The following is a 12,382-nucleotide window of genomic DNA, read 5'->3' on the forward strand; positions in this document are numbered from 1 at the left end:
GCTCTCCTATAGCCACCCTTGTGCTTCTGCACCTGTCTCACAGCTAAAGGAAAACAACATGGAAATGAATGGCAGGATACAAACACAGAAAGGAACAAGTAACAGACATGAGGCACCTCTGCTATTCAAGTTCTACATGAAATTGGTGACCAGTAACTGTCCCCTTAGCAACACCAGCTGAGAGTGTGTGGTCAGACTCTAGGCAGGAGGCTGGGATCCCTGCACATCAGCTCCTGTGTTCAGCTGCTTGCTCTGCTGCTGGAACTCCAGCCGGGTCTGGCGGTTGGACTCCAGCAGTTCCTTCAAGCAGATGTGTAGGTGATCATTCTTCTCCTCCAGGTGATCCAAGCAGGAGTTGATCTGGTCCAGCATGGAGTTTATTGCTGCATATTCTAAAAGCAAGGGAAATGAGAGACTGAACAATGTAAGTACAAAGTCACTGCAGTCAGAGCAGGCAGTGAGAGCTCTGGCAAAACATGCCCACAGCATGTGTCTTATTTGCCCCTGGGTGCGTGAACTAAAATGCAACTGCATCCTGCATGTGCTCTGTTCCCTGATCAAATTAGGCAAATGAGAAGCTGGAACACTGGTAACAAGATCTAAGGCAAGGTACCTGGGCAGTCCAAACCCTTGTGGGCACATCTGACAGCCTCAGATCTCACACACAAACAGCCAGCCATAGGCTGAGTGCTGACTGCAACAGTACCAGGTATATCCCACAGACAAGTCAGCCTTTTTAGCTGCCTTTGGAATCACCTTTCCTGACTGTACAGACACTTCATCAGCACGTTGTAGGGTTTATTTTCTGTGAACTGGGCAAGGCTTCCAGGCTGGGATGTGCTTCACTCAGACCTGGCTGGAGTCGGGCTGCCACAACACTGCAGCCATCATGGCTGTGGCAGGAGGGGATGAGCCCAAAGGTGCTGGTAGTGGCACCATTATTTCCACAGGACGGTAAGTGTTGGGCACTGAGTTCAGCCACAGGATTTTCATGCTCTATTAAGGCTTTGGGTACTTCTGATTAAACCTAGACTCACTGCAGACGATCCTGGCAGTTGATTCTCTAGGTACAGTTTCTTATTCACAGCATTGTTTCACGTGCAGCAGTTCCCCTCAGTACAATGGCATTTCACAGTGGTGTGTGTTAGCACTGTTACCCAGCTGAAGAATGCTGTGCTTCTGCAACACTTGCTTTTGGATTGCTCCAAGCAATATTCACACAATCCTGAAGAAGAACAAAAACCCAAACTGAAAAAACAGACAAACTGCTGAGGTTATTCAGGACCCCTGGGGAGCGGCAGGGGACCCCAGATGGAGCCAGTCCCATGTTCCTTCCTGAAGGCACACAGCTGGGTGAGTGCAGGGAGCAGAGGTGGAGCTGTGACCTGGGGGCTGATGTTTGTGAGGATCAGGGGCTGCAGGACAGGGAAGGATGCCTGTGTGGGTGGGAGAAGCCCACAGCTCATGGGCTGGGGCTTGCTCCTCTCCACCCAGCTCCTCTGAGCCCAGGGTGACACTCACAGTGCCTGGAACACTGAGCTGAAGGATGTGGGGAGGGGAGGGAGGATGAGGATGTGCTCTGGGCACCCTAGGAGGGTCAGGCTGTGCTGAAATCCCCCAGACCAGCCCTGTCCCTCTCAGCTGTCCCTTTGCCCCAGCACACCAGGTACAGGCACTGCCATTTCCAGCAGCTTTGAAAGAACTGTGAATATTTAAACATTGATGTCATTTGCATTATTAATAGCTAAGAAGTTTCATTATAAAAAAATAATTATCCTCCTTTTCTTATAACCACTTTGGAGCTGTTCAGAGTGTTGCAGCCTTTAATTCTTTGGAGAACTGTGTAATGTTGCATTTGAGCTCATTAATAAAAGTTTGGCCTTGTAGGTATACATAGAGGTGGCATTATGAGCGAGAGCACTGATGATGTTCTTGCATTTAAAAATCAATCCCACAAACACATGCTTTCCCAAAAGGTGGCAGATATCAGTATTTTTCAAACTGTCAGTATTTTTCAAGGTATGTGAGTTACAGCTCTTCATTTTGGTGCACCAAATTCCAGTGCAATGGTGAGCAGATCCCAGGCAGACATGGTAACTACTTCTGGCAAGAAGTCTGTAATCACAGCAGAAGCTTAATTTTCTCCATGCCTAAAACTCAAATGAGCATTATAGAATTTCTTCAGCTTTGGGAAATTAAAAAAATTTAACCATTTAAAAATAAGCTGTAAAAACCTTTGATTGTTTTCCGTTTGTTGCGAGCTTGGTGGATTTTTGTGGAAATATAACTACGTCCCTATTGGAAACACTGAGCAGGAGCATGGCAATTGCCTTAACTCCTCCATATTCTTACAAGAATAATTGACAAAAAATCAGGTTTCCTACTTGAGATGAAGGAAGAGATCCACAGCCTGAGCCCCACTGGACCAGGAAATAGCAGCAGCCCTTTATGACCAGCTACTGCACACAAAGCCCAATTAAATACAAGCTGAACAACCCCAATTAGTTAGGATGTACATCCAATTTAGTGACTTTCTCCATCACATCCAATGTGTCTCTTAGCTCTTCAAAATAATGAAATACAAATCACTGTGATGATGCAAAGCAGTGAACACACTTGGGGTGTGCAGAAATGATTGTCCTGTCAGCAGCTAGATCCCAGACACAACTCCTAAAATCACCTGTGTGGGTCACATCTGGGAACAGAATATTTTGGGAAACAGCAGAACCCAACTCCACCATTAAAACAGAAGAGTAGCAAAGTGCTTACTCTGAAAGAATTCCAGTTTTGAGTGACCTCTACGTCCGCATTACTGCTCCGCTGCCGTGTCACTTTCTCCACGGGCTGGTTCTAACCGGACAGGGCATATCAGAATCGGCATACCCAAGGTCATACCCAGGCACTGCAGAAATGCCCCGAAGTGGAATCTGCCAAGATTAAATTCCCTTTTCCATGCATGACAACTTCTCTCAGATCTGCCCACGTGCTCTGCCCTGTGGTTTCGAAACCTGAACATCCTCTTTCCCGACCGCACCCGGTACACCAACAAAGGCACAAGAAAAAAAATACATCCCAGGGCAGCACGTAGGAGCTCGCTGCCCCATGGCTGGGTGGGAATCAAGCCCTGCATCCCCTCAGCTGCACTGCCGTGCAGCGGGTGCATGGCTGGCAATGGGCACCGCTCTCGGCACAACATCTGGGCACACCTGGGCACATCTGGGCACACCTGCGCTCTGCCACCCGCAGCCCAGGGGACCAGGCCAGGCCATCCTGCGCCACGGGATCCCTTCCGAGATGGCGGCCCCGCTCTCCCCCACGCACCTTCCTCCTCGAAGGTGTCCCCGCCCTCGTCGCCCTCGTCGCCGGCGCCGCCGCCCAACACGTGCGGGTCTCCGTTGGGCCCCGACATCCCGCCGCGCCCGCCCGCGCCTCGGCGCCGCCCGCACGGCGCGCCCGTGCACGCGCGGGGCCTCCAGCCAATGGGAGGGCAGGGCGCCTTGCGCGTCACGCAGGCCGGCGCTGCGGAGAACTCTGTGGTTAGCGCGGAGGGCGCGGGGCGCAGGCGCGCGGGCGGGCGCGGCGAGCAGCGCTGGGCAGGGGCGGCCCCGGGAGTCAGCGCTGCGTTCTGCGTTCCTCGGGGATTTTTCCCAAACGCGTGCCCAACGCTAGGCTGTGTTCTTGCCCTCCCAAGTGTCCTCAGGTCCTCCTGAACTCCCCCGCTTAGGGGCCGCCATCAGCACTAAGCGCTTCTTTCCCGACACAAGTGGTGTTCTGTATGGATAAATCTGCATTCTCTCCCTGCGGGCCATCCCGTCCCGGCTGGGGCTTTGCTGCTGAGCTCCCAACTCCAGCCCTGTCTCCAGCTCTGCTTCGTCCACTAAGCGGCTTGAACCAGCCTCAGGTCACCTTCACACTCCTCTTCCCTAAAGCAACGATTCACTTTGCCCTTCCCTGTCTTTGGCCTGGTATCTGCCGCACCTTGAGGAGATCTCATCGCTGTGTGGTGCTTTCATCCCCGGGGGAGAAGACACTGGGATGAAAATAACCCACAATTAGAGCATTGATTCAAGCAGTGCTCCTGAGATCAAGAATTCTGTTATTAACTCGGTATTTGGGACAAAGACAAAAGAAAAGGTCATAATCTCGTTTAATGTTGCAGCCACCTCTCCATTCTGTGGGTATAACCCTGCTGTGCTGCAGAGTCAGGCTCGTGTTGCACTCCAAATAGGGAAATTGAATATAAGTGTAATGAATGGATGTAACCACATATTAATAAAACAGATGATGACTTTCAGTGTGGAGATGTGCGCTTGCATTGTGGGTATGTGCTGGTCAGAATCCACAGCCCCACCGGGCAGAGAACCACAGAATCCCAGAAGGGGTCAGGCTGGAAGGGATCACAGTGGATCACCTGGTCTCACCTTCCTGCTCAAGCAGGATCACCCCAGCGCACACGGCACAGGATTGTGTCCAGACAGTTCTGGAATGTCCCCAGTGAGGAAGACTGCACACCCTCTCTGGGCAAAGGAGGGTAACAGTGCTCATGTTCGGGTGGAACTTTCTGTGCATCAGTTCCTGCCCGTTCCTTTTGTTCTATTGCTCGGCACCACGGCCTCAGCCATTCTCTGCCCCCTCTCTGCAGACACTGAAAGATATCGATGAAATCCCCTCAGCTGCCTTTTCTCGCGGCTGAACAGGCCCAGTTCCCTCACCCTTTTAACTGATTCTTTCACTCCCACTTTAGACTCTGGTGTGTTCTCAGATTTGATAATCACAGGGCAGCGGGTCTGCCCCGTGTTGGGTGTCCCGCGCGGGGTGCGCCCTCAGCGGGCACGGCGCCCGAGCCCCGAGCCGCGGCCGTGCCGGGGCGGTGCCGCCGTGCCCGGGGCGGAGCGGCCGCTCTCCGCCCGCCCTCAGCCGAAGATGGCGGGTGCCGGCCGCGTCTGGCGGGTCGGAGCGCTGCTGTTGCCGCCAGCCTGGCGGCTGCGGGCCCCGGGACGAGCCTTCGGCGCCGCGGCGGGACGGGGAGGCAGCAGCGGCGGCGGCGGCCGCCTGGTGCTGGGCGCTGCGTTCGCGCTGGGCGGCAGCGCCGGGCTGTGCCTGGCGGCGCGGCAGCGCCTGCGGGAGCACTCGGCCGCTGAGGTAACGCCGGCTCCCCCCGATCCCCGCCGTGCCCTCCCCGAGGCCTGCGGGGACCCCGCTGCGGCGGCAGCCGGCCCCCGGGAGCAGCGGCTCCCCGCGGACCGAGCGGCTCCTTCTGCCCCGGTTTGAGTGAGGGAAGAGCTTGAAATGGTCTGGGAGGCCCCTGGCAGAGCCTTCCTTGAGGAGCTGTAAGGAAAGGCTGTCAGTGAGGGCTTCCTTGGGGGTGTGGAGCTTTTTCTGCTGCTGCTTTTTCGCAGCACCCGGGCAGGGTTGTGTAACAGTAAATTGTATAACTGATGTTCTGGTCGCCCTGGGCTTTCCCTGCCTTGTCCCAGTTGTGCCCAAGTTGCTTAATCCCAGGAATGCGAATTTGGGCAGACACGTGCCTAAAATCAAATGCACACTCTGCTCTTCCCACCATGTGGCCTCAACAGAGGCTGCTGTGAGGGAGGGATTGTCTTGTAAAGGCTTTATTTTTGTTTATTTGAATATTACTGCAAATGGTTTTGGTTTTCTATAAAATTCTCTTTTACAGAATAGAAACCATAAAGGGATAAACTGTCTGGATTTAACTTATTTTTTTTTTTCCTGGCTGTGAGTAGGAGTTTCCAGCGCATTAAATAGATGTATAGAGAAACAGGTTATTGGTCCCAAGGGATGGTGAATATTTAAATATTTGACGCCATTTAAAGCAAGCATTTGATAGCCAAGATATGCTCATGATCAGATGTTGACACTGAATGTCAGAACATTCAGGACAGAAATAAGGGTGGAAGGAAGGTAGTGTTTATGTTTTTAGCAGAAAATGGAATCTTCTGTTCTCTTTTTTCCCCAGCTGCCTGCAGGGAGCCTGCAGCTCACTCTCTACCAGTATAAAACATGTCCTTTCTGCAGCAAAGTCCGAGCTTTTCTTGATTATCATGGACTGCCCTATGAAATTGTGGAAGTGAACCCGATCATGAGGAAAGAGATCAAATTCTCTTCCTACAGAAAGGTGCCCATCCTGCTAGCCAATGCTGGGAGCCCTCTGGTAAGTCTGCCTGACTTGGAGCCTCAGCATGCAGAGGAATAGGTTTTGAAGAATTTCAATTTAACCAGTTTCTTTTAAATGGTTGCTTTAATCCTGTTTTTCAGCAATTGAACGACTCCTCGGTGATAATCAGTGCAATAAAGACCTACCTTGTTTCCAGGTAAGAAAACAGGGTAATGAGAGAAGGGCTGAATGTGTAGGGCCCAGGTTAAGTAGAGATTTAGAAGAGTGCTGTGAGTCTCTTGCTGATCTCAGGCTCTGAAGCTCTGAGTGACCTGAGCCTGCTTGTGATATTATGGGTGATGCCTTTATATGTTGTGATGTGTGTGATGTAAAGCAAAGCTTGTACCTTTCAGAAGTACTTTCTCATCTGTGAGATTCTGTTTGCACAAAACCTACTTAAATATGGACTAGTGTTAATCCTGGAACTGATCTTACAATTAGCCAGTTATAACATCTAGAATGAAATGGCATTGTTGTGCCTATGGCCTGTCAGTTAGGTCTGCTTGAGAATGGTAGGAAGTTTTATGTCTGCAGAAATTTTTGTTCTGCCACAGACAAAGGTCTGTGCACTAATAATAGTTATTTTCAAGTAGCTATTCCAGTCTTTTTTTTTTTCTTTTTTTTTTTTTTTTTTCAAATAGAATCTGGAACATTGTGCACTTAGTTTTAGAATAATACATTTTATAGTGTGTATCTTTCAATCTGGCCTTTGCTCTTGCTCCTTTTTTGTAGGAGCCAGATCAGTGCTGTGTTTCTTTTCACAGGAGGAATAGCTTAGAAGAAATCGTGTCCTTTTATCCAGCTGTTAAAACAGTGACTGAGCAAGGCAAGGAGGTGCTTGAGTATGAGAATAAATACTGGCTCATGCTGGATGAGAAGGAGACCAAGAGAGTCTATCCTGTCAAAGAAGTGAGAGTGTAAGTGCTCTTCAGTTTCTGGGCTCTCCAATTAGGGTCACAGCCTGCTCCATATATATTCAGGGTTGATGTAGATGTAAAATCCCATTAGGGCTGACAAGTCTTGTCACACCCCTGTTAGTGTTTCAAGCCTCATTATTTGGTTTGCTGTGTTTGTTAGATAATTTAAAACAAAGCTGTTAGCCTAGTTACCACCACCATGGTCACACAGGCCTTCAGCTGCCTCCAGTTTTCTTCCTGGCCTTTCCTTTGTGCCACAGAGGAATGCTATTTGAAGGAGTTTCCCTTCCTGCTTTATTTCTCATATTGGGCAGAGAACCTAGTGCCCTATCTTAGTCTTAAATTCAGTTTGAGATTGGAGGAGCCTTGCCAAAGATAATGATGCTGAGTGTGTTATAGAGAGGTCACCAGAGTACCAGGGTAGGAGTGTTTGATCTTGGAAAGATCCCTGGCTAAGGCAACTGTGATCCTGCCTCCTGTAGCCCTTCTATCTGTACCTCCTTCACTGAATACTTTCTTTTGACTACTTGCAGGGAAGAAATGAAGTGGAGAAAATGGGCAGATGATTGGCTTGTTCACCTCATCTCCCCCAATGTTTACCGCACCCCCAAAGAAGCCTTGGCATCTTTTGATTACATTGTCCGTGAGGGGAAGTTTGGCACTCTGGAAGGTCTCTTTGCCAAATACGTGGGGGCTGTTGCCATGTTCTTCGTTAGCAAGAGGCTGAAGAAAAGGTTGGTATCACTAAGCACCAAGTACACAAGAGGAGAAATAGCTCCTCCTTAGCTGTGAACCCCTTAGCTGTCAAAGGGCAGAACCTCAGTTTTAAACAGAACCATTTAATCGTGTATGAGTAACAACTGTACTTCTGTAACTGGAGGTACTAAACCCCTCTATTCATCCACTATTTAATTACTGACTGCCCCTTCAATCTGAAATACTGTCCTTACTTGCAAACCAAGACCAGCCCATAAGGTGAGAGGTGATAGAAGGTTAAAGAAAGAAACAAACTTTTGTGTTCAAACTGATCCTTCTCTTTATGCAGACACCAGCTTCGAGATGATGTCCGAGAAGATTTGTATGAAGCAGTTAACAAGTGGGTGAAAGCTGTTGGCAAAAATCGACTGTTCATGGGCGGGAACCAGCCAAACCTCGCTGACCTGGTAAGGGCTTCATCCCTGTGGTTATTGTCAGGTGGATCAAAAATCATCCTGCTGCTCATCTCTGTGAAATGGTTAATACGAGTACAGGCAGAGAAGCTGAGCTACATGAGATACACTGTCCTTTGTGCAGTAATACAGTTCTCACATGGTGGGGACTTCCCCATAACTGCACATAGATCCTGATCCTTCCTTACTGTTTCCTCATGGAAAAACATGCATATTCTTAATTACCTTTCTGCCATTCTCTCCTTGCTAATCAGAAGGATGGATCAGATGGCAGGACAGGGGAAGAGCCATACTGGCTTGGCTGTTGAGACACTTGTACCCTAAGCCATTCTCCACTGCTTTCTCAGTGCTGTTCTGACCTCTCTGCTCCGCACAGGCAGTGTACGGGGTGCTCCGGGTCATGGAAGGGCTGGAAGCCTTTGATGACATGATGGTTCACACCAATATTCAGCCTTGGTACCAGCGCATGGAAGAAGTCATTGAAAAAACTGGAGTTGCAATCTGATGCCAGCTGCAGCTGCCCCCCTGAAGTACTTGCATGGTGAAAACTTCAGAAGAAATGGCTTTTATTTTTAGAGTTGACTGGTCACACCTAATGGACTGACATGTGGGCACAGAGACCACCCCGTTTGGAACATCATGTTGCTGTGAGAGAAGGATCCAGCTGGGTGTTTGTAGAAGGATGGGGACAGGTAAAAGAATGGGATTTTGGATGCTGCTGGAAAGGAGACACTCTAAACTGAAGAATGCAGCAAAAAGGCTTCTTTCAGACAAGAGACACCCTCAGAGCAGGTTACTGTAAAAGCAAGATGCTCGTGGCTGGTGTTATGGCTGTGTCAGATGTAGGCCTGACCAGCTTTTGCCTCATGCTGTCTTCTGCTACTCATCCATGTCACCTGAAGTGTTTTCCTGACTGAGACACTGGATACTGTTTTTAAGTGACAATATTTCCTGCAATAGAATCTTGTAAAGCTAGTGCTAAGGGGACTGGAGGAATCTGCAGTGCTGGAGAAGGCACCCTTCCTCTGACAGCAGCGAGGCTGCGCTCAGCAAGGCATCTGCTTTCACTCTTCCATGTAAACGGTTCTCTCAGGATTTGATTCTGTACAGTCTGCAAGGATAAAGGCTGGCTTTATTCTGTCTCCTTTGTGAGATCTGTGTTCTTACCTTACCCTTTACACCCAAAGAACATGGCCTACACTGAAATCACAAATGCAGAGCAGTTATTGGAAAGGCTTGTCTTGCATGAGATCTCTCTGGTATATTCCTGAAGATCAGTTTGTTCTTGTTTTAGGAAAAGAAGGATTAAGAGCCATCTGCATGGCCAGGGGATCTCTAGATGTTTCTGTCATGCAAGAGTAACAAAGGATTTGCTGAAGTGGCAGTCAGATTAGGAGCTGTACCTGCAGCTAAATCTTCTGAGCTGTGCTGGGTAGAATCATAGAATGGTTTGGGTTGGAAGGGACCTTAAAAAGCATCTTGTTCCAACCTCTGCCATGGGCAGGGACACCTTCCATTAGACCAGGTTGCTCTAAGCCCTGTCCCACCTGACCTTGAACACTTCTAGGAATGGGGCAGCCACAGCTTCTCTGGGCAAGCTGTGCCAGTGCTTCCCCATCCTCACAGGGGAGAATTTTTTTGTAAGATCCCAAGTAACCCTGTTCTCTGTCAGTGGGAAGCCACTGCCCCTTGTCAAAGTCCCTCTCTAACCGAAGAAACCTTATTTGTCATAGCAAGTGATAATGCAGGTTCAAATGTGAGTGGCCCTCTGCACAGCCCAAGTATCCTTAATTACTACCTTGTTCAAGTACTGTTTCCCTAGAACAGGCAGGTTTCAGGGAATCTGATTTGTTGTGATATTTCAGGTGCAGCTGAAGCTGGTCTGTAAATACAACTGCTTGTCCAGTGTGTGTTCAGGGAGTGTACCTTTATTGGTTAGAACAATGGTGGTGATAGAGATTTGGGGTTTTTTCTGAATGGAGGACTAGCTCCAAATTCAGTTATGATCTGACATTGAAGGGAGAAAGAAAATGTTTACAGTACAAATGGCTGCGTGGCTGCTTTGACTTCTATTTCTTTAAACTGTTCTGTACTGAAACTTGTGTTCCATAGTATCAACAGGCAATGTTCTTTTAATGAATTACATAAAGCATGCATAAACAGGAGGTTGAAGAAACCCTTGATGATAATTTCAGCATCCACCTCAACCTGAGAGGGAGGAAGAGATTTTCATGTTAAATGAGGATCTGAAGCACCAAGGGCTCAGTGATTCCACTTCTCCTTGCTGTGGTACATGAATCAGTCCTCTCAAGATGAATATCCGTAACACTACCATGCCAATAATATTACATTAAATAAAGATTGTTTCAGGATTTTGTATCACCTTTTATGGAGTCTTAGAATGTTAAGGGATTGGAATGGACCTTAAAGATCATCTACTCCCAACCTCCCCTGCCATGGGCAGGGACACCTCCCACTAGACCAGATGCTCAAGGCCTTATCCAACCTGGCTTTGAGCACTGCCTGGATTGGGGATCCACAACTTCCCTGAGCAACTTGTGCCAGTGTCTCACCACCTTCACAGGGAAGATTTTCTCCCTAATATCTAACCTGAATTTCCCCTCTTTCAATTTTCACCTCGTCCTATCGCTACAGTTCCTGATGAGGAGTCCCTCTCTGGCTTTCTTGTAGCCCCCTTCAGATCCTGGAAGGTGCTCTGAGGTTTCCACATAACCTTTCTCTTTTCCAGGCTAACTGCCCCAGCTCTCTCAGCCTGTCTTCATAGGGAAGGTGCTCCAGTCCCCCTATCAACTTCATGGTCTCCTCCGACATTTCCACGTCCTTCTGTTGAGGACGGCCAGAACTGCACATAGCTCTGGTTAACAGTAAAAGTGGCTGTGTACACAATTCTGGTGTCACCTTTAAGACGGTAAAACTCATCTCAAAGACAACGCCAAGAAAATTGACTTATTAATCCACTTATTTCATCCTCTTTTCAGACCTCCCCGTCTCTGTACGGACGAGCAGCCGCTCCTGAGGGCGCCGTGCGGGGGCCGGGGGTGCCCGTGGCGGCCGGGCAGCCGCTGTGCCGCTCGTGCCGGCCGCATGGAGCTGCGGGCGTTACCGGGGGCGGTTACCGCCGCTCAGGGCCGTTCGAATCGCCCAATGGTGGAGCCGCGGGCGGCACGCCGGCGACGGCGGCCGGGACACTGCGGCCGCTCCTCCTGTGTCTGGTGCGGACAAGGTGCCCAGAACTCGGCCCACGGCCGCCCCTGCTCCACCCGCCGCGCTGATGGGGAACTGAAGTGGCTGCGGACCCCGCGCGGAGCTTCGTGGTGAGAGCGCCGGGCCTGCGAGGGCAGGGCGGGGCGGAGGGGCCCTCCCGTGTGTGGCGTCCCCTCGCCGTGTGGGCGTTTCCTCGCCCTGGAGGGTGTCTCCTCGCCGTTTGCGTGTTCCCTCACCGTGTGGGTGAGGGCCGAGCTCCGGGAGTTACTCCTTCCTCCCTGCCTTTCGGGCTCCTTCCTGCTGGCCGGCCAGCGGTGGCCACGGGCTCGGGATAACGGCGCGGCGCGGGCGGGCGTTGGGAGCTGCCGGGCCCCGCTGGCTGAAGGCCTGCCCTGCTCGGGGCTGCGAGCAGCTCACGGCCCCAGACCGCGTCTCTGCCAGCCTGAGGTGACCACAGATTCCATGGAAAACCTGCAGAGACCGCAGGCGGAATTAACACTTACGAGTCAGCCTTGTTGCTAAGGGAGGCATAGTGACGTTTGGTTGTCACTCGTGGTGATCCAAAGGCTCTGTCAGTGCCTGTCCTGCTCCTGAATGAAAAGAAGTGCTGCTGTGTTCCTTAAAAATTGCGGCTAGAATATGAAAGTTTGTAAGTGTATAATGCCATCATGTAATTGTTCAAAACATTTCCGCTGTTTAAAACAATTTCCATTGTCAGTATGTTGGGAATTATTATAGTCTGTCCTTCCCTCATCCTCTGCTTTACAGAGGAAACTAGGCCACACCAGCTTTTGGGTTTTGGGTTCATGCACTTCATATGTTTTAGTCTTGGTATTCTCTTAAATCAAAAAGAAGAGGTTGTTCATAAATTGGCACCTTTTCCTCTAAATCATTTT

General features: G+C 50.0%; 2 protein-coding genes across 2 annotated transcripts; one reads left to right on the forward strand and one right to left on the reverse strand.

Moving 5' to 3' along the window:
• Positions 1-99: 99 nt before the first annotated feature.
• Positions 100-3,460, reverse strand: BBLN (bublin coiled coil protein). Its single transcript, XM_041475008.1, has 2 exons — positions 3,322-3,460; positions 100-392 (listed from the first exon to the last, which is right to left on the reverse strand). Exons 1-2 carry the CDS (start codon positions 3,407-3,409, stop codon positions 199-201), a joined length of 282 nt encoding a protein of 93 aa, XP_041330942.1. The 5' UTR covers positions 3,410-3,460; the 3' UTR covers positions 100-198.
• Positions 3,461-4,899: 1,439 nt separating this feature from the next.
• Positions 4,900-9,401, forward strand: PTGES2 (prostaglandin E synthase 2). The gene is made up of 7 exons (XM_041475118.1): positions 4,900-5,142; positions 5,978-6,172; positions 6,277-6,332; positions 6,940-7,092; positions 7,626-7,826; positions 8,138-8,255; positions 8,638-9,401. The coding sequence occupies exons 1-7, from the start codon at positions 4,924-4,926 to the stop codon at positions 8,764-8,766; spliced, it is 1,071 nt and encodes a 356-aa protein (XP_041331052.1). The 5' UTR covers positions 4,900-4,923; the 3' UTR covers positions 8,767-9,401.
• The last annotated feature ends 2,981 nt before the right edge of the window (positions 9,402-12,382 follow it).

This window comes from Pyrgilauda ruficollis, unplaced genomic scaffold (genome assembly GCF_017590135.1).
Source record: "Pyrgilauda ruficollis isolate IOZ18807 unplaced genomic scaffold, ASM1759013v1 scaffold34, whole genome shotgun sequence".
Lineage (NCBI taxonomy): Eukaryota > Metazoa > Chordata > Aves > Passeriformes > Passeridae > Pyrgilauda > Pyrgilauda ruficollis.